At 37.6% G+C, this 25009-nt stretch overlaps 1 protein-coding gene across 2 annotated transcripts; it reads right to left on the bottom strand.

The window, feature by feature from the left end:
* Positions 1–3605: 3605 nt before the first annotated feature.
* ubash3bb (ubiquitin associated and SH3 domain containing Bb) lies at positions 3606–24274 on the bottom strand. Of its 2 annotated transcripts, none has more exons than XM_056263337.1 (14): positions 24024–24274; positions 14657–14710; positions 11008–11194; positions 10720–10918; positions 9261–9430; positions 8939–9114; positions 7075–7219; positions 6834–6954; positions 6634–6756; positions 6448–6540; positions 5435–5579; positions 5239–5345; positions 3872–3981; positions 3606–3786 (listed from the first exon to the last, which is right to left on the bottom strand). In XM_056263337.1, the coding sequence occupies exons 1-14, from the start codon at positions 24149–24151 to the stop codon at positions 3649–3651; spliced, it is 1896 nt and encodes a 631-aa protein (XP_056119312.1). In that variant the 5' UTR covers positions 24152–24274; the 3' UTR covers positions 3606–3648. The 2 variants fall into 2 exon arrangements, with proteins under 2 accessions (XP_056119312.1, XP_056119311.1); XM_056263336.1 differs by having other exon boundaries at positions 8939–9147; positions 24024–24272.
* Between the last annotated feature and the right edge of the window lie 735 nt (positions 24275–25009).

The raw sequence follows: 25009 nt of genomic DNA, 5'->3' as shown, positions 1-25009 counted from the left end.
CTGCTTCAGGTTCATCACTATGTGGTAAGTATGTTTTAAGTATTTAATAATAACTAAGTCTTAAAATGCTAATTATGTTAATTCAGCCACTGAGATCTAAACTGAAAGGTATTTGCTTAAAATTGCACTCATCTATCAGATGTAAGATACTTCTATGTCTGGAGTTTGCTGAAACCACTCCCTCCCGTGAGCATCTCTAACAGTAGCGGACCTGAACTGACCGGCTCTCTGTAATTGAACAAATGCATCAATGCTGCATTTGTTCAATCTAATTTCAGGATGCTGCTACTAGGGCATCTTTATCGAAGAGAACAAATATGTCTAATAGATCAGATTAGCCCACAAATCACAGGTCAAAGGAAGAAGCCATATCACAATATACCTGAGGTTAAACCAGGACATTAAAGATTTAATATTGTTGTCCTTTAGAAACCTGACCAAGGGCGTTTATCGTGGTGGCAATTGGGCCTTAATGATTCAGTCGGAAGCTAAAACTAAATAATAATAATAATAAATCAAACAGTTATAGTTTATATACTTCAGTTTCAGTTAATAACTGTCAACATTATTATATACTTGGATATTTTATCATTTGTTATTACTCACATTGTTTTGTAACTATCCTCTACTATTAATTGACTTCGGCAAACTGACTGTAAAAAGGGAAGGGTTAATTGGCAACACTTATGGTGATGTACTTGATAAAGGCGCTTACTCCGCGAAGCAATTGACAGAAATAATATTTTCAATCGACTTGTTTCGCGCCATAACACGTCACCTGCAGGCGCGAAACCAGCTGACTGCAAATGAGATACCTTACAAAGCAAGGCGTGAGACACTTCCCTGTCTTCTCAAAACTTTCATCTCCAGATCAACGAGATAATGGAAGCTCTCTAACAAAGAGCCGATTTTCTTAATGCACCCTGGCCCAAATTGGCACTGGACGTAATTTAATAAAACAATTAAATTAGCTTTGAGTAATGGCCAAAAGCAAATGAATTAACGTTACTACTCCTCGTACCTGTTATGGCGCTCTTTTTTAATGATGATATCTCGAGTCTGCAGTATTTTTCTTTTCAGCCATGAGGATTGAGGGGTTGTTGTTGCACTGCCCATGCTAGAGTTGAGGCGCTGTCTGTCTCTCTCACCCGCTGAGGTAATAAAGGTGATACCTTTAATCAGTCGTTCGAATCATTTCCGCCAATCGGTTCTTTCGGACATTGCTATAAAGCCATTTCTAGGAACATATTGCTGTTTATTGTGTGTTTTTAAGCAGGTTATGAGGGTGTTGATTGTACTTTCGTGTAACCTATCCCCAACCATATGCGTCAATTCAAACATTCAACTCAAATTCGTTTAGGGATCTCTACAGGTTATCATTCCAAAGTCCCTTTGTAGCTATATAATTTGATCATTCTCTCTCGAAAAAAAAAAACAAGTCACTAATAATAACAACAAAAAGGCAGCTGATTCAAATTTGAAACAAATGTGTTTAAAAACACTCAAACGATTGACCTTTTTCACGTAGGCTATCATATTATTATTATTAGTCGAAGAATTTTACAGAATGAGTTGAGTTGTCGCTTTGAAATATGGTAACTTTATATTTGACTGAATGAGTTTGATTTGAATTAGTCAGTGATTGTCGATAGCCTACTGCTAAATGGAGCCTTTCAGCTAGTCAAAAGGCCTACAGTAGAACTCAATCAATAGTTTTAATATAGGCATCCTATAGGCTAATAAACAGTTTTATTTAGGGAAAAAGAAGCCCACTGTTTCTGTATTTAATTTTGTGATTACCAATGCTCAAACTGGTCGCACAAACAGATAATTATGACGTCTCTGTCTCACGTCACGTAGTACATTAAACATCAAATTATGATTGACTGTTATTGTGCCGTGTCACACTGCATTTTCACATTTTAGTGTCAGTGTTGACAAAAAGCTTATTACCGCCGGAAACTTACCGTGATTCTTCTGGTTGAGATGGTGTAAAAAAAAAAAAAACTGAAGTGTGAAATACCTATTTGCAACAATTAACCCTTTCACATTTCTGGGTTTCTCAGAAGCGGAAGTCCTCATAGTTGGGTTAAAGGAGAACTCCGGCGCAAAATGAACCTTTGGTCTAATTACACATTACACGTTCGTAGATCGACTGGTAAAGACTGTATTTCAAAGATGGCTTCTGCCTGTATACGCGAAGTTGACTGTATGTTTAAAATATCTTCTTATTAAACTGTCTGGACACTGACAAAGTTCTCAATGCTTCGGTTTGAAGGTAGGGACCCTCATTATGCTACCGTGTTAGTGTGGGGCTATTTTGAGCCTTGTTAGTGGTATTAACAAGCGATTTTTATTTGTCATTACACCATGCCCAATATACTAGCGTTATATTAGCTTTATAGGCTAAACTGTTTTTAGAGATAAAACTATTTACATTCGATAATCATGAAAACAAATCTCAGATAACGGTTGACTAGGTAACAATGTGTAATTAGACCAAAGGTTCATTTTGCGCCGGAGTTCTCCTTTAACTTCTATAGCGGTAATCGAGAGAAAACATTAAATCTATTTTTTTGTGTTCTCATTTGCTCAAATAGCTAAAGAAAAAATTGACAATAGTGTTTTCACAACTTTCAAAAAGAGGGAAAAAATAGAGAAAGATTGAACTATTCAGAAGAGAGACATAGCAATTTTATCGTAACTCCCACAGCCGCTGTATTATAAACACCCTCACAGGAGCGTTAACTAGCTTTTTTTTAAATTTGATGGAAAGGTAATATAATACAAATTATAGTGTTATAAATGTACATACATTAAAAAAATTAAAATATACTTTTATATTAAATATACTAAAAAAATATAAAAAAAAACTTTCTAGGATTTACGATGCTGATGACCATTAAAACTGTGTGTGAAAAGGGTTATTGGTTTCAAACAGGTTTCCAGAACATTCCCCCTTGTCTATTATTGGTCGAAAAATTGACAGCCTCGCCCCAACTCATGCAGTTGGTTGAGCAATGCTGCAGTCTCCGGCTGCTCAAACAGTGACAGAGCCAAAGAGCGAAGAGGAAAATCAACCTGCAAATAACTTTATATTTATCTGATCATATTATTCTGAGAAGGGACAGGAACCATTTTTAAGATTAATTACAATATGAATTATTTGTTTTAAAAATTACACACTTCAGCTTTAATGTAAAGATATTACAAATGCATCTGATATCCATTCAGCTATGCTAAAACAAATATTACACTTTTTATGCATTCAAGTTACATTTGCAAGAGAAATAATTGAGACATGGCTGCCTTTAAGCTCTTGCAGAATTGTACATATTTGCATGGCAGGACATGATCTTTAATCTTTATAATAAGTGCTGCATTATGCCACTGTGCATTTTGACCAGTTAAAGTGATAGCCAATGCCCTGAGAAAGCCTCTTTAAAGGCTCAGTAAACACTACCACAAATGTTAATTTTTCAGTGGAGTCTCCTCTGTCCACCTGCAAACAAAAGCTCTGCCTATCAATATCTTATTTGCATAACTTAAAGACGTGACAGATTAGATCGGTTTAAAAAATATTCTCAGTTGTGTGCTTCCAGTGCAGGTAGCATTTCAGTCTCTTGTGGAATGACCCTGCAGATAAGATCATTCTTGCTGTAAGGTCTCTCTCCAGCTGAAGCTGTGGTTGGGCCCATGAGTTAAAGGAAGAATTGGTGGATCCACGAGCTGCCAGACTCCCGAGTCCCCCTGCTCCTCACAGGCACAGAGACCCAGGTATGGAATCTAGATGGAAAGATCGACTTCCATAAAGCATCACTTTTTAAAGTATAAAATTCAAATGTTTAAAGTAAAAGGGTGAAAAACGAACCTTTCGGACTACTTGCACAAAATCTTTAGGGTTCTGGGGAGAAAGACCCTGGATCTGACGAGTGCAGGCCTCCAAAGAGGAAGCATGTCCCACAAACAGAATATTTTTTCCTGATATAAAAAAAAAAAAAAAAGGGGGTTATTATTAGTAAAGAACAAGTGTGCCGCACACGTCCTGAAAAGTGAAGCCAAAACATTTTGATCGCCCCCTGGTGGCTGGCTGCAGTATAGGTCATAAACCCCACCCTCTCCATGTAATCGAATAGGGCACAAGTCCAACTTAAAAAATCCACACCAAAAAAATCCAATTTCACTTCAAATAATTTTTTTATTTTGTCATTTTCGGTACTGTAGTTCTTATCACACAGTTGTATGTTCAAGTGTTTTTCCAAAACTTTGGTTTTAGTTATTTGATGCGATAAAAACATAAAAATTGACAGCTGTGCTTGCTTGAGCAGGAAAATGGGCGGGACCTTGATAACGCGTCTCCACCAAGGGGGTAATCCATCGACCGGAAGTTGAAGCCGGCCGGGTGCCGCCATCTTGTAGCAGAACTTCTCTTGCGTTAGCATTTCCATTGACTCCCATTCATTTTGGCGTCACTTTGACAGCGAATAACTTTACATCTGAGGCGTTTAAAGACTCCATTTGTCCATTATTTATTTCTAAAGAAACACGACAATGTATACAGAGCTCCATTACCTTCTATGTTACATTATGGCCCCGTAGAAACAGATATTGTAAAAAAAGGGCTAACGATTGCGTCATAACCACTCGACTCTGTCGCGCTGTACAGAAATGACCGTACAGACAGGAGGAGAAGCTCGCAGGCAATCGGGGGGACGTCCCGTCAAGGGAGAAGCCCATAAATAATGAGTCCATAAAAGCAACGGAATACTTACTCCTGCTCCCGCACGCCAAAGAACTTTTTGCTCAAGTTCCCCGTCTCTGCAAGATTAACATTGGCAATTTTCACGCACAGCTACTAGAAGATTCACGTCTGTCAGACAGGTTGCTCACGTCATCAAGCTTAGTTTGAGTCGGTTTGAGTCTGCGCGTCAGGAACGGAAGTGCTCAAAAATCGCTAAAAATGGGCTTCAACTGTCTCAACTGAGTTCCAATGAGATGGCTCTGTCCACTTCTTATACTGTCTATGGTCTCCACCTCAGGATCACTACTACGCAGAATCGGGCTCCGAAGGACGTAATCGGCAACAACCATTTCAAGTTTTTTCTACAGTGGAGGGAAGTGGTGGAGACGCGTCGTCCAGCTTTTTTTTTTACAGTCTATGGTAAAGATATGTGAGGCAGAATACATACATACAGACGGCATTCATAGTCAAGTAAAAGCAGCATTTTGATCACTCACCCTTATTTTTGCAGTATGCCAAAATGTCTTTGGTCACCTGGTGGCTCCGACTTATGTACGTGTCATACGCCTCCGAGACGGTTAGCTTGCTAACGGGGATGTGGGGTCTGAGGAAAGGCAGCTGTTGATTAGGACTGAATTTGAAATGTAAATAGCTCCTACATAGGCCACAGTACATGATCACTCCAGTTGTTACCTGTACGTTGTGTCTACATTAAGATTGGCCGCAGCAAGATCTGTGGGGGGTATCCAAGCAGGCAAAGATGTCCCTGACACCCATTTAGTCCACTCAAAAAGCCCAGGCTCAACTCGAATGCTTATTGTGCCATCTTGCTGCATTCCTAAAGTAGTACACGACACATGTCACAGAGTTTTTAAATATAACATTTTTAATTCAATGTCAATAAGGATGTAGCACAACAGTGTCATTCTTTCACATTTATTATGATATTATAAGTACAAATCTAATACAATTGTGATTCTCTAAAACAGGGGTTTTCAAATTGGGGTCCAGGGACTCCCAGGGAGCCACAAGGAAATTCTAACTATCTATTGGTGGGTGGAAGAAAAGTGCAACTTAATAGAACTAAATATACATAAATAGATCGAAATATTCAATTAATATCCATTAAATATTCCAGCTAATATTTTTCACAGTCTGTAAGACTTTTTAATGTTCTAAAAGAAGTCTCTTATGCTCAACAAGGCTGCATTAATTTGATTAAAAATACAGTAAAACAGTAATATTGTGAAACATTATTACAATTTCAAATAACTGTTTTCTGTTTGAATATATTTTAAAATGTAATTTATTCCTGTGATGGAAAAGCTTTCAGCAGCCTTCAGTGTCACATGACCATTCAGAAATTATTATAATATTCTTATTTGCTGCTCAAGAAACATTTCTTATAATTATCAATATTGAAACCCGTTGTACTGCTTAATATTTTTGTGGAAACCAAGATGCCAATGATTTGTTACATTATTCATGTATTTAGTCACTGTTGATCAATTAATAAAAAATACAGTATATTTTTCTCAGTATTAATTCTCATTCATATCGTTAACAAGATATAAGAGTGTGATTCTTCCAAATGTATGTCATTTAAAACTATTCCCTAATGGCAAATTCTACCCTTCTTTATATCATGTTGGCATTCTTATCCATTACACCACTGCTGCCTCCATATTCCTGACTGCAGTACGTACCTCTGAGAATTTCATGAGCTGTCTGGACACATCGGAGGCTGGGCGAGCAGTACACAAAATCAATACTGGTATTACTTTCCAGCAGAGCCTCACCTGGAAATCAGACAGATGACATAAAAAGAGCATGATGGACAATTCAGTTGGTGAAATTGCATGTATGGACATTAAAACACTGAGCAGACATACCCACTGTCTTAGCCTGTGTAGATCCAACCACTGTGATAGGAGCATCCATTTCATAGTCCCTGTGCGCTCCACCCCAGGCGGGCAGTGCAGCAGGCATATTCAGGTTCCTCCTTACATACCTGCCTACAGGAAGACAAACTGAGCTGGCAAACTAACAGCACCATGTGAGCGAGGCGCCACGACCCGTCCGTTCAGATTACCTTTGGAGTCAGAACACTGTGAGAACCAGTGTTTCCCAAACACAACATCCATTCTCTCTCCATGCCGACATACAAACAGGGTCCTTTTAGGGGTCCGAGACTGCATGTTGGAGCGAAGCACCTACCACCAACAGCACAAATGCATTAATAAATTACTCAAATCGTTAGTAACTGCACAAGCCCTACGTTTATTTTGAACTCAAAATATAGTTTTTTGTTGTACTCATAAATTATTAGGCACCTGCATTGGTTGGCAAATAACACTCAAGATGGCAGACTCCCCCAGCTTTGAGTTTTCAAAGCATCGAAGGTTGAGCAGCCCATCCAATGCTTTGCTCTCTTTGGAACACTTTTCCGAAGGAGAAGTACAAAAGAAGGAGTGTGATCTGTTCAAGGAGCATGAGAAGAGTTAAACGCACTGCAAACCATTGTCTTTGGCAACATTTAACACTCAGTCAGACTGAAAATGAGATTACATTTTTACATTAATGCATTAATGTTATATGGTTGAACTAGGTTTTCTAAGGGTTATGTTGGTTTACACGACAACCCTGTACTAAAAACAGAAATTTTTTCGTGTATAGATGACAACATTGTCAAACAATCCCATTCACATGGATCTGCAAAAAACGACTAAAACCGTTGTATTCTGCATGCCAGGCCAGTAGTTGGTTAGTTGGTCAGTTGTTGGTCACTTTGTTAAGAAACACTTCACACGTATAGACTGAACTCGTAATACACATGCGCATGATGTCACAGTTTCAATGAATCGCATTTTTGTAGTTTACACAGAGACAATAATAGTATCGTTTTCAAAAACTTGCACACTTTAAATCCCGTTTTTAAAAGTTTGCGTTTTCAGGCCCCCAAAAGTGTAAATGAACCTAAAAAAAAAAAAAAAGCATAAAAAGTTTTCTGTTTTTAGTTGAAAACTGTCATGTAAATGGCCGCTTAGTTTGCCAAGAAGTTTCTGACATGTTTCTATGTATTTGCTATGAATTTTGGGCTTTGTTCAAATGCCTAAAGGGATAGTTCACTCATAAATGAAAATTCAGACATCATTTATTCACCCTCATGTCGTTCAAAACTTGTATGATTTTCTGTCTTCTGTGGAACACTCACAAAAAATTTACATTGGTGTCCAAACAACATTGGGCCCCAATGACTTCCATTGTATGGATAAAAAAAACAACCCACAGAGACATTTCTCAAAGTATCTTCTTTTGTCTTCCACAGAAGAAAGAAAGTCATATAGTGTAGGGATGATATGAGGATGGCTGCATCCAAAATTGCATACTTCCTTAATATATAATAGGTGGGAAAAAAGCACTATGTCCAAATTCACAGTATTTCAAAAACAGTAGGTGAAAAGTACCCGGATGACCTACTACTTCTGTCGAGATTCCGAAGTGCGCATCCAATGGACACTTTACTATCCCATGAGGCCACGGGAGAGGATTTCTGAATGGCAGCGAAATGACGCAACTGACGCTGGTAGGACAATGAAAACATGGCGAATGTAGTATGTCTGGATAACATTCATACTACACACATTCATACTATTGTGAGATTTATTTTGTGTGAATATTTAGTATTATATAAATTGGGTAATTTATTTTGGTGTTCATGGGTGATGCAATTGTGACATTATGGAATATGGATAGGTATGGGGAATTGGCAAGCTGACATGCGCAGTTATTGTTATATGTGAAAAGGGACATGGACATGTATGTATGACGAAAAAAAAGAATACCGTAGTATAGAGAGCACGTAGGTGAAGCGAGCGTTACTGCAGTGTGTTGTCTCCATATATGAGCTCTGACAAATAAAAGTAGCCAGTAAAGTTCCAAATTTCCTTGTATGCCTGCATTAATTCGTTGGACCCATTTACCAGAGACTGGAGCTTCCTCTTATATACACTATATAGAACATACTTGTTTAATGGATGCAAACAAAGTGATTTCTTATTCAAAAGATGTACCTACTCGGGAAGTATGCGATTTCGGATGCATCCGGTGAGTATGTTTTAGGTGAACTTTCCCTTGAGCCTCAAGCAATGTGAAAGAGTCTTGCTGAGAACTGATCATAGCATTTGGAGAACTTACCCGTGGAAAACCCACGTGTCAGACTCATCAGCAGGGCTCACATAATTCTCCGGCAGCAGTGCAGAGATGCCTGTTCCCAGAGACGTGCCGTGCACCCAGCCCTCACTGGTACTCATTTGCTCCACTGTAGATGAGAAGATAAAGTCTCCTGGCACCAGTTCCAGCTCATCGTCATTCTGAGGAGTGTAGGGGTACATCACTCGCAAAGTCTGACAGTGAAACACAGGTTAGTGTGCATTAAAGTGGATTTGCATGAACTAGTAAAACAATAAAATTGCATGAATGACACTAATAGTAGGACATTGGCTCAATTGGGCCTCACCTCGTGATTCGCAAATCGTATGTCCCGTGAAAAGAGGGCAGCTAGCCAGTCACAACCCAGCTTTACCTCAATCCCTCTTGCCAACTTTTCCAAGGAAGAAAAATGATTGGTTGGGAAGTGATAGGCTAGAGTCAAATGAAGCTGCTTTTTATGTGGTTCCACATGGACATCTATGAAATAAATAAATAAATAGATAGTGTCATGAGCATTTTTATGAATTTATAATCATTCTTTATTCAAATACCCTTTTTGATTAATGAATCAGCATCAGTTATTTAAATAGATATTTTAAAACATAAATCATTCATAATAGTTCTTTTAAACAGAAAATTCTGTCATCATTCACTCTCATGTCTTTGAAGTCATGTCTTTCAGTAAAGCAAAAAAGCTGAATGTTTTTGCTGCTCTTGTCCATATATTGAAAGCATATAATGTCCATGGGTGGTCAAGCTCCAAAAAGGAAAAAATAAGCATCATAAAACCATAAAAAAAGAAATCCATACATCTTATTAGCTTATCCTATATTATATTATGTGCATTATATGAGTTTTCTGAAGCAATATGATAGATTTGAGTCAGGGAAAGAACATTATTTTATTTTTGCTTATAGTATTTATTATATTTTTAATTAGCTTTTTTGTAATATTTAAACTTTTATCTAAATCTAATTTTGGTAAGTGCTTTTGTCACTTTTTTTTGTTTTTGTTTTAAATCTACTTATCTTTAGTAATTGTTTTACAGTTTTAGTAAGTTTAGTATTTCAAATTCTTCTTCTAATATTTCTAATTCATTTCAACTTTATTTCAATTAACAAAAATTATTTTTATTAGTTTTAGTGGTAATTCTACAATAAGGTCCAGTTAGTTAACATTAATAAATGCATTAACTAACATCAACTGACAATGAGCAAAACATTTGTAACAGTATTTATTATTCTTTGTTAATGTTAGTTAATAAAAATACAAGCTGTTCATTGTAAGTTAATGTTAGCTCAGGTCCATTAAATAATATTAACAGATACATCTTTTTGATTTGAATAAAGTATGAGTAAAAGTTGAATTTAGCATCAAATAAGATTAATGCATACTTTCGTTGTATTTTTCATTGTTAGTTGAAGTTAACAATAAATTAACTAATGTTAAGAAATGAAACCATCTTGCAAAGTGTTACCATTTTAGTTAACAGTAACAACTCTCATTCGCTGATAATTAAATCTTTAAAAATGCATAAAAAGCCCCAAAAATTTACTTTGTTTTTTTTTAAATGCCCTGCTTTCATTTTATTGATAAAAGCAGCTCGGACATTCTGCCAAATTTCAACATTTATGTTCCAAGTAAGAAAGAAAGTAATACGGGTTTTGGAACGACATGAGGATGAGTAATGAGCCGATAAAAAAAAAAAAAACGTGAGCACTATCCAGGCACCATCTGTGACAAATGCTCTGATCACGCCTCCCCACCAGCTTTAGTGGCAGCCTCCACAGCAAAGTCAGCCGCAAACTTCTTCAGTGTCTCAGCCACCTGCTCCTCCACAAAGAGGCCAATGAAGTTGGTGGAGGTGTAGAGCTCCAGGGGCAAAGGGCTGGGGAAGCGTCCTCTCCACTGATTCACTGTAGACTGCAGAGCTTCACACAGAGCCACTAGTTTATTGTCTGGACACTGTAAACACATAAAATGAAGAAATGTAAAAAAAAAAATCCACAGCATAATTAGAATAGATCAAGACTAAAATAGAAATTGTGACTCACCATAAAGAACTGGCAGAGTGTGATGTGTGGAAATATGTTGTGAGCTTTGTTCTTTCCACAAGTCAAGCGAGACTGCTGCCAAAAATGGGAAAGCTGGTTTTGTAAAGGCCCACTGGGGCGCAGGTAGAGCACATACTCTCTGGGTAAAGGGTCGTCCAGGAAAGGGTCATCCAAATGTGAGAAAAGCCTAAGGAGACACATGCACATGATCATAAATTCTAAAAGCATAGCTAAACCAGCATATAAAGTATGTGTAATTGTAACTGTCAACCAATTATTCTGCTTGTTTTATGTATAGAACAGCTGGATTGATGCAAATGAAGCACTAGAGGGCAGTACAATTCCTTTAGACAGAGGGCTTCAACCGTGCTCCTGGGGAACCAATGTAAAAAAGCATAACGCCTGCTAAAGCGGTGGTACACAGGGAAGGAGAACAGAGGCTGGATTTTTTTTAAAGGGTGTCAATGGAGGAGAGGCTTCACTACGCTGAATAAACCGCTTTTGTGGGAAAACGGCTCATCATTTAATGAATCGACAGCCAATCGGCTAATCTTCAACATATTTGCTCTTAAACATTAGTTTTGGATAGTTTACACCGAAAAAAAAATCCAGTTTTATAAAAGAAGTCATGGACATTTGGTGACAGGTATGATTCAGTTTACGGCACTTCTCATTCATTTCTATGGTATCTGCAAACAGTGATTGACTGTCGCACAACTCTGAACGAAATTCAATGACGTCAAGGCTGTAATGTGATTGGTTATCAAGGCACACATTATTTTTCATAAGTGTGCAGTGTCATAACTACATCTCTGACGTTTATAACAAACCAAACCGTTTGAAAATCGGTAGAAAATTGAGCAAGTTATGGTTATTTAAAAAGTACATGCACCATTTAACACAATGTTACGAGTGAGTTAGCTGCCTGTGACAAGATGGCCGCCAGGTGCAGACGTCGACCTCCATTGGCCAGCAGCGCGGACGAGACATCTAGCCTTTATTATGGATATCTATGCTCGTATCTCCCAATAATAAGACCACCGCTGCGTTCCAATTCACCTACTTATACCAAAGCCCGTCTACGGAAAGCCTTGGCACTTCCTATTAGCCCCATTGTGTATCATCTTGGTTGCAGTTCCATTAGAAATTCCACTGGAGGTGATCGCGGGCGAGTGCAGAATGAATGGGAGTCTATGGGGCTAGACGGCTAAATGTATCTCTTTCTCCTGCTTGTCGTTGAATCAACATAGATTTTGTCGTTGAATCAACATAGATTTTATTGTTGATTCCACAAGTTCAATATAGATTATAGACCAAAAGTCGAATAAATGAGTACTTATGTCTATTCGATTTCTTACAGGTTGGGCCGTTGTTGGCCGGAACACGCTAGCATTCTGCTATTATGTGACGTCATCACATTTTTGAACGGATTTTTAGCACAGATAAGTGAACTTAAAAATGCAGTTTTCAGCTGAGTGTATTATCTTAGTCCCCCCTTTTGAATGCAACTTTCAGATTACTTGACAAAAAATTACATCCTGAGAAAAGTGGATTTCTGGGGGTGAAACCCCATAGACTCCCATTCAGTCTGCACTCGCCCGCGAGCGGCCCCGCATGGACAGAGACGTGTTACTGCAGCCAGTTCAGAACCCGGAAGTAACCAGAGAGTGCCAGTTCTCTCCTATTAGACATTCTCTGCTTATACTATGCCCTAAAAGTATGTACTGTTTTTGTAAAGAAAAAGTACATACTTTTGAGTGTACTAGAATACTAGGCAAGCTTTGGGACATACTACTTCGTCATAGCGTTTAAAATGCCGTCAATCATCTTGTCACAGTTAAATCTGCAGTCCGTATCTTTTCCTCTTTGTCGCCATCTCTCTGTTCGAAATCTGTAACTGCAGTGATTCGCGGAATTATCATCTTTACGCGGGTTGTAAATCGGCATGAAACAGCGCGGATGAACACAGTGCTTTGAGGCGAGTGCTGCTGTCAGTCACCGCGCTGTGTGGATACTGTCATTCAGAATCACAGATTCACTTTTTGAAAGTTTGACCAACATAAGAATTTTCCTAAGAAAATGTCTTCTGAACAAGTAAGTAAAATCCATTTTTGTTCTGACCAACTAAGGGGGAAAAAGCATTCGACATGATAAGCTTCGTTAGATTTAATCAACGCGATTTACAGCAACCGTGCAAATTATAGCCTACTTTGTTCTCAAATTGCTCATGTTAACAACATCAGCATTGCGTGACTAATGTTAAATGTAATGTGTTTTATGGTTACCTGCGTAGTTCAGAATTCATATTCTCCATAATAGCAAAACGAGAAAGGCACAACAAAGGAAACTCCATAACTGTGTGAATTAAGAAAACGTACTGTAACACGATTGAACTATTGAAATGTCTTACTTGTTCAGCAGAAAAAAGCTGTCTCTTCTTCCGTTTCGAACCCCTTCAAAACACGGAGTTCACGCACTTTTCAAAAGCCCCGCCGATGTTTAAATCCTTGTGTTCGCATGAGACGGTTTCTTTCTCTTTCTCTAGCCACCTTAAATCCGAAGTACGAAGTCTTTTGGGTTTTATAACTGCTGAATCTCCAGTTGACACTGATGATTGTTGTCTGGATCTTTCTGGGTGCCATAAGTTTAATCATGTAAAGTGCTGCGAGAAAAGCCTATACATCTAAACATCTCGTCACGCGCAGTATAGCCGGCTAGCCGAAACTCCTTCTTTATGTGTACAGATGTGACGTCATGACGCAAAGACATGCTCGAATTTCCCGCGGAAACCCACCAGTACCACTGGAATTAAAATCATTATTACAAGCTAACCGTTTTGAATCTAGCTATGGCAAGCAGATAGTTTTGACCACTGGCAGAATAAGTTTTTTTTAATATAATTATTTTGGATTATTTTTAACTTAAAAAAGTTACGGACTGGAGCTTTAAATCCTCCACATACAATTTAATTTAATTTCCTACCATTTCAGATTGACATATAGCAGCACGTTGATCTGCCAGTTGTGGGTCTTTCATGCAGAAAACTCTCCTTTGCAATCTGCATAATGATGTTTTTAAAAGTACAAAAGTTTTACAAAGGTTCACAATGCAGTTGCAGATGAAATATAATGTGGATAACATTGAATACATATCTTTAAGTCAGGTTAGATACGGATCACTCAGTCAAACCCCTTTATCTAAACCTCTCTACTTAACCATCAGACTCGCACATCCGCCATGTTTGTAGTTTTTAACACTTTTTATTCGTGTTTGTAGTTCTAATCCAATTTTTTGTCCAACGCTCAATGGGTTGTGGCACAGGGCAATTTTAGCCATTAGAGTGTGCACGGATTTTCTACTTTGGATTCTAAATGGAAAAAGTAGACCATCCGAGTATCTTTGGAAAACTCACTTCAACATACTACTATTTGGGACACACTAATTCTAATTTCAAATACTGTTTAGGATGGATAGTATGCAAATTGGGACACAGCACATCTATGGTTTAGCTACAACCCTAAACAAACACACCCGAACCAGATAATCATGATCTTCATGTGTGCTGAAGCAGGTTGGAAATAAACTTTGCAGGAGATTGGGTCCGAAGGAGGAGGGTTGAAGACCTAGGGGTGCAGTTAAGAAACCTCACCAGTCACATGCAAGCTGAACGCTTCTGCCTCCAGTTGATGCCAGAGCTTTCAGCCTGTAAAGAGAAAATATTTTAGAATTACCAGTAGCTACAAGTTCCCCATCTCAGAGTCAGACAGCTGCCTCAGTATCCTTAGAAACGCTTTGAACATCTTAGAACGTCAATAATATAGTTCCTCATAACATCGTAATATACATAATTCACCAGCTTTATTCTTCGATTCTTCATATCAACAGAAAAATATACAGGGATAACATGGCTTCTCTTGAGACTCTCTTGCTTCACAGCATAGTAATGATATGCCATAGCCCGCCGGCACGTTGACATGATTGGTTACAGGTAGTTTGTGATGTAATTAACCCGTGTTTTTGAGACTGTCTTTAGATCACTACAGTTTTAAAGAGAAAATACTCAGCAATGGTGTTGACTTATGAATTTGCACATGGTTTGTCTTAAAGCATATTAAAAACACCACATAGACATATAAACAATATTAAAAAATAGATTTTTACCACAGGGGGTCTTTAAAGGTGCTCTACGTAACTTTTAGCGGCCTCTAGTGGTGATGTTTCAGATTGCAACCAAATTTTACAAGAGCGCTCGTGCTCGAACTCATAGACAATACCGTCTATTACGCAAATATCTCGGCGAATACTAGCCGGATTCGGCGAGCACCGAGCTCGTTGGGACCATCTAGTCGAGCTGAAAAGAACCATATAAGTTCCATAGTTTTTGGTGGTGTTTTCGCGGAGATATTAGCAGAAAACCATCGGGCGCGCTGCAAAATTGCGGATGCCGGTGACGTCACGATCTCAGAAGAAAATCACTCGTGTCTCTGGAACGCAAAGACCCAGAGAGCTCAAATTCGGGGGAGGAGGTCCCAGGGGAACCCTTGCCCGAACGCTAGAGTGGCGGGCCTCTGGGATGCCCCCTACCGGATCACCGTTCGCTGGGACCCCCGATTTCGAACGGCTATAACTCGGGGAGCCGGGCGAGTTGGACCTCGGGGGTGGGCTCGTTCGAAAGGCCCCGTCCAGCACTACGAACGATTAGAGTCTTGGGAATATTGATCAAAGATTGACTGAGATATAAGCCAATAAACGTGCGCCTTTAACCGGACGTAACTCCCTGACCGTCTACAATAGACTGTATATAAGGAGAGAGGCTCGGGAGCGCGCATGCACGTCACATCCGATGGATTTCGCGGTAAATCCGACCCGGAGACTTCACATAGAAATAGGAATACTGGCCTTCAGAGGTAAAAGCAAAACTCGACAAGTAAGTCATTTTAATGTGTGATTACAACTCCTTCACACACAGGCAATAAAAAAAGGATTCATTTTAGTAGAAAAGTTACATAGAGCACCTTTAAGCAACTGCTGTGCAGGCCTGAGCGAGCATACAGTATGATGAGAATATGTTTGAAGTCTATGAGCTGTTGTACAAGAGCCAAGATGCACTTGGTCATTTTCCAATGGGTAATTTTGAATCTAATAGACTATGTGCTCACTGCTCACACTATGACACTATGTTTTGAGGTCTGTGACAGTGGAACATGTGTAAAAAGAGATATGTTTTTTTAATATATATAATTTCTAACATGTGAGCCAGTGAAAAAGCTGATATGCTGCGTGGGAGAGGTGATCATCACACTTCTCTCACACCTCAGTGTCTCATACACACTGTGATTGCTTCTTGAAGTGAAAGTTCTGCTTTAAAAAGAGTACAGCTTTTTTAAGATGCATCTTAAATGGAAAGTATTGCAGTATTGAATGCAGTTTGGATCATATTTTCTTTGATCTTGCATACTTTTGTTCATGTTTTTCAAAGATCTTCTTTGAAAAATCTTTATTTGACTAGCTTCTCCCAAGTGACAGACACATTTGTGCAAAAATATAGTGGAGTTTCAACACACAACCTTTGAGATCAACAACAAAACATATGGAAAACATTTTCCATAACAATTTAAAAGTTGATAAACCTTATGTTTCTAACTATACATGATAGTATAGTTGGTTGGACTTTATTTGCGTATTACGGAGCCCCGCACAAAATGTGTTCCCTTAGAAAAGAAACGTAAGGGATTACTATTAATTTTTCTGTAATTTAATTACAGTTACTTCTGATGTAATTACATTAAATACTTTAAAAACTATAGAACAATTATTTAAGACGTTCATGAAAAAAAAAATAAGTCAGGGTAAGAATACACCCTAATTTGCCATTTTCAGAAAACTTGGACCCTGATGTCATAAGAAGAAGAGGTAAATTTAACAGCATTTGCGTGACCAAATAGACCAAAAAAAAATTTGTGAGACGGTTTCTGTTCTGAAAGCACAACTGAGTGACACTGCGGTAACATGGGATGTATTGTATTAGAGTGTTTCAGCCTGTGTGAACAGGTCATCATAAGACCTCACATAGCCTCATTTTAACTATTACCACTGAAGCGAAACCTCACGGTATACCAGGACTTCCCCTAAGCTCTGTTCTGCAAAGACCTCGAACAGGAAAGAGTTTACCCAGAGCCACGGACAGTCTGTATATTTCAGTTATATATACTTATTATATACTTTACTTTTATATAAAAGTTATATAATTTTCAGTTATTACTTCCCTGTGACAGTTTAAACCCTTTTTCTAGTACGAATCACAGCTTTGCGATAACATTTTACAATATTATTTGTTCATTGACAAGACTAATTAATTGCTGTAGATAACAGCAGTCAACATCTGAACATAAATAAATGACTAGATCGTAAAAAAAAACTTGAAATTCATAATATTTCCATGATCGCGTATGCCAACACCATGGAAATTATGAACTATTACATATGATGAAAGGGATTTTTTTTTTTTTTATAATACCAAAGTGTGCTTTACAATGCACATGAGACAATCACTGGGCTAAATATTGTATTAGTATTAGCCACATTTTCAGGAACAGATATTCTGTGCTAAAATATCACAGTTTAATTAGGCTCATGGCATTTCACTTGACAACAAACAAGACATGAAACTCACAAAAAAGTCAAGCGTTTTGTACTCCCTAATAGTTGATGAATTTATTTAGCGATTTTAAATATATAATATATGTTAAGATTGATTTGATATGGTTAGTTACATTTTATTATTTGCATTAAAAAAAAAAATTTTCATTTCCTCATTTTCTTATTAGAACAGACCAGCACTTTTTCATAATAAAGCAGCGCAGATCAAGTCATCTCACTCTACAGTGTAGTAGACTTAATCACAGTGGTAACAGGCCCGAAATACTTTCTCATGCACAGTATGCACTGAGTGAAAAAGAGAAAGAGGCCGAAGAAGTTTACAAGTTAACAAGCGGATGACAATTGACAAAAAACACAACACATCCGTTTTTATGGCAATCTCATTTCATGGAAAAAGCTCTTGACAACATGAAATATTAACGCGCATACCAAGTATGATAGTGAAAACATCCACTGATTAAAATTTAAAGTAGGTCATAACGCTTCAAGTAATATTTTCCCATCATATAACCAAATATGATCCTTAAAACGAGATAAAAACGGAATAACCGCCCAAGCGCCCACACACGCCCTGTCATGTCCTAAGATGCCTTTATGTCTTACTAGCTATTTCCAATTTACCCTGTATTACTCATATACAATTTGCTGAAGGTGCATTGGGGGGTGATGCTTTACAAATTCCAGTGACACATATGATAATGAAATAATTATGACTGTTCGTCCAAAAAGCTGTGATCAGTAAAGTCTTCCACGCCTATTTTAATCAATGAATTTTTACATCTATATTCTCAAGTCTATTGAACAAAAACATAAATGGAGAGGGGAAAAGATTTGTTTTTAAAAGCATATTCAAAAATCAATAATTTGACTATTTAGTACTACTGCTTTTTTTTTGCCACAGCTCACTTACATGAGCAAAATCTTTGTATTGTTATATGATATAAATGATCTAAAAGGAGATTATATTTTGTGGATATTTATATCATGGCTTTTAGCATTAGCAACTAGCAGCCTGTAAATAAGATTAACTTTACAGGTTTACTGCCTGTTCTATTTTTTTTTGTTCTTGTTTAATGATGCATCTGCTTTTAACTGTTTTCCACAAATCACTCCAGATAATCTCCACAAAGCGTCTTTCATAATCATCCATCTGACCAAACAGGCATGAACACACCGGCTCTTTGGGGAAATCCCACAGCTCAGACCTCTGCATCCCTAAGTTTCCTGTTTACAGATCTTCCGTTTAGCCTGATTCTTTGCCAGAGGCTCAAGAGTCACTGCAATCCAGAAGAACACTTTCAACAACTGGTTTTGCAGACAGATAACTAATGTCAGCGTATGATGGACGTACTGCAGTACTGGACTGTTTGCACTCAAAAGTAATAGACTATATGTAAAGATTCTAAATATAAATAGCTTTTATAATGGTAAGGATACACTAAAACAATCAAATGGGACATTAAAAAGACATTTATAATGTTACAAAAGATTTCTATTTCAAATAAATGCTTTTCTTTTGAAATGTTTTATTCATTAAAGAAGCTTAAGAAAAATATCACGGTTTCCACAAAAATAATAAGCAGTAGGCTACAACTGTTTTCAATCTTGAGAACAGTTTCCTATGGAAGCTTGTTTCCGCCACAGAATGAAAAATAAAAAAGGTAATTGCGAATTTTTATCTCACAATTGCGAGTTTACATCTCGCAATTCGGACTTTTTATCTTAGAATTGAGCGATATAAAGTCGCAATTCTGACTTTAACACGCAATTGCGATTTTATATCACGCAATTCGGAGAAATTAAGTCAGATAAAAAGTCGCAATTATCTTTTAAAATGTTTTATTTTGTGGCGGAAACAAGCTTCCATAGTTTCCTGAGCCCCAAATCAGCATATTAGAGTTATTTCATGTGACACTGAAAACTGGAGTAATGACTGCTGAAAATTCAGCTTTAGCAGGCATAAAACACTATAAATAGTAAAACATTTCACATTTTTAGCTATATCCTTGTGTTTCTTCCAGAGCTTCATTCTGAGCAGGAGGGTGGAAGGACACCCGCATTTGGACACACGGCTCTCATTCTGGCAATCGCACAACCGCCACAGATGGAGGACTCACAAATGAGAGAACACACACTGATACAGGCCCCTTATAAACAGTGGAGGAGTGGAAGAGTAGGCTGACTTTAGAACAACTGCTTCTGTGGATCCCACTCTTGTGCCTGTGTCTGTTTTTTTTCCAGAGGTGGAGGAGAGGTTCGCTCCCTATTGATGCTAGTGTGCTGGCCTACATCTGTTTCCTCTATCCCAGCAGCCACCGAGGGAGCTGAGCCAAAAAGGAAGCAGAAAAAGATACCATTGATCTCACTGACGCCCGGCAAGAGCAACAGACACTATCCCACAAGCCCCAAGGCCCACAAGTACCAGCTGCCATCCCTGCCACACAGAGCGCACAGCTGTTCATCCCAAAACATGGCCAGCCAACACCTGCAGGCCTGTCGGCAAATGTGGCCAGACCAGGACAGGCAACAGGGACAGCTGACGGCCCACTTGTATCCACAGAACATCGCATCACAACAGAAACATGAAATGCATCCTGCGAGGGACATAATGTGGCCTTTCAGTACGGAAGATGATCAGGATCTCAGTATTTATACACCAGGTCATGGTCGCCATTTCATCTCCTGCTTTGTCATCTTTCAGGAAGGAAGTTGATGACATTTACACAGCGTGACCCTGAGACAAAACCACAGCATTATTATACGCGCAGACTGACTACTGGTAAACGCTACCTTATGACAAGACAGAAACGGTGATATACGTAATATGAGCAAGAGAATAACGAGAAGGACTGGTTGGTGTAGTCAGACTTAACGGTTCAGCCAAGAATGAAATTACCGTCATCGTTTGCTAGCCCTGCTGTTGTTCCAAACCTGTATGACTATGTGAACAAAAAGAGGAATTTTTGAAGACTATCTTGCCCACACTTTTTTTAAATATAATGAAAGTTAATGAGAACTGTATTCTGCCAAGCTCCAAAATTAAAAAAAAAAAAATACACAAAAGTGTTATAAAATTGGTACAAATGACTCATGACCTTTAGGCTGTTATTCAGTGCAAATCTTGACATCTGCCTTGAACTTGAACTGCCACAAACTTGGTGAGTTTATGAGAGAAGTTGTGATCAGTGTTGGGGGTAACGAAAAAACGCATTACAAGTAATGCGAGTTACGTAATCAGATTACTTTTTTCAAATAACTAGTAACGCATTACTTTTAAATTTACAAAAAAATATCTGAGTTACTTTTTCAAATAAGTAACACAAGTTACTTTGTTTCCCATTTATTTATTGACACCTCTCCTGTCCCCATGTTTTTTTTTTTTGTTTTTTTTTTTTTTACAACTTTTAAGAAATCCTTTATATTATATCTCAAATTCTGGATATTTATGCAGAATCTCAGTTATGCTGTAACCAACATCATAAATCACAAATAATTAGTTCAAATGATGAATGTCATAATACAACCAACAGCATTAGATAATTTTTTTTCTTTGTTCATCTGGCAGGTATAACTCGGATACAACAGCCGAACAAAATCTCTCCTGTCCCCATGTTGAGAGAAATCAGGAGTAAAGTTCAGAGGTGTTGTGTACGCTGTGCATATATGATGGTTATTGTATTGTAGTTAATCTCACTTTTTTAACCAAAGTCTTTGATGATCCAATTCAACCATACTAATAAGCAAAAATAACTAAGATTTTGTTTTGCTGAAGTAAGAGAGTTGACATTTCCTGCTTCCTATTACTCAGCCATCCAGAATAGTTTAAGCTGCACCCTCTACTGTACAGCCGTGAATTTGCATTTCCTTCAGTCAAAGCTTACTCGTTTTACTTTTGGTGTGAAAGGGCCTTTACATTTGCACAAAAATAGAACTTTTGTGTCATTAAAGAACAAACAAGCAAGCCCAGCTCAGGTGAGGAAAAAGTAAATTTAAGCTTAAGCTAAGGTAATGCAACACATTACCTTCCATGAAAAGTAATAACGCAATATTGTAATGCATTACTTTTAAAAGTAACTTTCCCCATCACAAATTTGTGATGTCCAATTTGTGAACGAATCATTCTTGTGAATCAAATGTTCTCAAATAATCTGTTAATCCAGTTCACAAAAACTAGGCTGCATTTAAATCCAATTGGTTATGCCCTTCCCTTGCTAACTTCCCTCCGTCTCTTTCACTCGAGTGTACGTCATCGCTTTAAATTGCATGAGTGCTCACTACTGGCGCCCTTGATCACTTGGAATCTGCTATGGAGCTGATTTTTTTTTTTATATATATAGTTTATTTTCCCCATATGAATTTGTTTTATGCACCATTCTATATGCCTGTATGTATGTTTGGCCTGTTAAATAAATAAACAAATATTAAATGTGAATATATTTATATTAAATATAAAAAAATACACAAATGAAAATGATAATATAAACTATAAGGTAAGGTAGCTACAACAAGTATTAAAGGTAGTTACATGTCAAAATAACGCCAATATCATACACTAGAGTTGTGTGGGATGGGGGTGAATTGGGAGCGACTGCTGTGACGTCACAATCATGGTGCATTGTAGACTATGAATCCGCCTGATGTTGAGTAGACTCACTCCCTTGGTCAAAATCGAGGGGTAGAGGGTCTGTCCAAATAAACTTCTCTCGTCCACTGGACGAAGTAGAACGCACTTCAAAATGGCGGTGGGGACTCCCAGAGGGGAAGTGCGCAAGTATCTCTAAAAGTGGAGAATGATTGTATTGCTCAGAATCATACTGATCTGAATGGTTTTACTGATAGGAATGATTATTAGAACGATACAGATCAGAATGATTTTCTAATCGCTAACTGATCCGGTTGCAACAGTTAACAGCTCTCTGGGGGCGAAAGTTATCAGTGAATAATGATTTAAATTTCAATAAAATTCCTCACACTAAGTAATATTGAAGTTATATGGTGCTTTTTTTGGGTCATTTTGGAGCTCTGCATTTCACTTTCATTAAATGGACAAGTGGTCAGGATTTTTCTTCAAAAATCTGCTTTTGTGTTCCACTGAAAAATAGAAGTCATCGGGGTTGGAACAGCATGAGGGTGAACAAAGGATGACAGAATTATTATTTATTTCATAAAAAAAAAAAAAAAAAATCATGGTGATCATTTCCAAATGCAACAGGACCAAACAAGTAATCACCAGGACCACAAAAAAAAAAAAAGAAACAAAAAGAAACTTCCCACACTAGACTGAGCGCACGTCGGCTATGTGCTTTATTTAATTTTGAACAGCTGCATAGTCTTAGGTTTTCTCGTATATGTGCCAAAATAAGAATGAAAACAAAAACCTTGTGACTTACAAATCATTCATGCTGTAATAAGCACAGATGTTCCTTCCCACATGTTACAGGACACCTTTACAATCTTTTTACATTGACTGGGTCAGTATGATGGTGCTCCTCCTATCTCAGTTGGTTCACATCAGGGCAGTTGACATGTCTGAAAGCTCTCAACTTTAAAAGAGTCCTTTACAGGAAATCAGGACAGTTCACTGTTTCCTTTATGGATGTATTGACATAACAACAGAGGAAACGCATATTAATAACTCCTGACTAAGCTTGACACACACACACGCTAGTTAATATAAATGCACTTTTAGTGCCTTTAAATAATAATAAAAAAAAAACACTTGAATATATATATATATATATATATATATATAATATTATAAGTATATAGGCATATATATATATATAGTTGTATTTAAAAAAAAATTGTTACATTGTCACATTTATATAATATATAATTTTAGATTTATATATATTTGTATATAATATTAGTGAAGGGAAATCTGAAGGATGACTTTCTCAAATAACATGACATCGTTACATTGATTTAGACAGAGCCTAATTCCCTAGTTTAGATCGCGCTCTCTGTGGGTTTTTTGACACAATTACCAAAAATGGCTAGAAGACTTTCTCTTATGTGATGCTTAATGTGGCTGCAAAAACACATCAGTGACCTGAATGACAAACAAAAGCCTCTCTTGTAAGCGATATAATACAAGCCATTTGCATTGCATGATAGCATTATTTTCATGTCTAAATATACATTATCCCATAGGTTATCATTATTCAGTCAGTTTCGTGACTTTATACTGACTTGAAGTCAAAGTAATCCACCTCAACAATAATTTAATTAGTTTCTATAGCGTGTTAAGACACCCTACAGACGAACTTTGAGGGACAAAAACATCTTCATCATTTATAAATGGATGATTTTAAGTAGAACGCCATTATAGTCTATATTATAAATATGGGACTTACGCTCTCATCTGAGGAAATCCCATCGACAGCAGCACGTCCAGATTGGATCCATGTTTGACAGAGACGCAATTGTTCTGTCTCAGTCTGCGCGGAATAATCTTTGAGTAAAGATCCTCCTTTGCTGCCATCCTTTAGTCCCAATCAAATGATACTGACGACAGTCGGGTACGACACATCCACATCTGCTTATTTAGCGATTTACACTACTGCAATAAGCGCATAATCGGTCCCTCCTCCTGACAGCGGCAGCGTATGTTTGTATACAGTAGCCTAGTAGTACAGTAGATTAACGAGCTATAGATAATGTCTGCGTCTCAAAACCAGTCACCTGCCTACATACTAAAATACATTTTGACCATCAGGCGGGTTTCAAGCTCGGCATATTTGAGCAACGCGCCTGTATGCAAAAAAAGAAAAAAAGCTATCTATATGGTCACGAGGTTTTAGACACAGTTTTGTTATGCTTGTCAAACTAGCAGTGACTTGTTCACTCGTCGTCATGCTTGACACTAACCTTCTTTAATTAGTCTAATTTACCTAAAAGTCCAAAGTTAATAAGGTTGTACATTACTGTTAGTCTCTATGACCTGAAATAACAAGTAACTCCACACATTCAATCGCATAATTACCATCATTTACTTCCATTTAATTCCAATACTAATGTAAAGTGAGTCAAAAGGATTTATTTGATTCATTAACATATTGACAACATCTATGACAACATGGGAGAATTTTTTGGTGGTAATTTGGTAGTGCTGACTATAATAATACATAGACCGATATAATTGAATAAAACCTTCCATTCGCAACCACGTCTTATTGAAATAAAGAAAACACTTTTGGCTCTGCACAAAAACCTCTTTACGACACAAGAACAGGATGGGTGTGGAAGGCCATAGCAAGGTCAATTGTTTCTCGTTCTATCTGAAACGTACAACAATTGGAGCCCCACCTACTCCTAAACAATGACCTGTGATATAGAAGTC

This window comes from Rhinichthys klamathensis, unplaced genomic scaffold, assembly GCF_029890125.1.
Source record: "Rhinichthys klamathensis goyatoka isolate OS25496 unplaced genomic scaffold, OSU_Roscu_1.1 h1tg000206l_1, whole genome shotgun sequence".
Lineage (NCBI taxonomy): Eukaryota > Metazoa > Chordata > Actinopteri > Cypriniformes > Leuciscidae > Rhinichthys > Rhinichthys klamathensis.
This window is presented reverse-complemented; position numbering and strand designations above follow the sequence as displayed.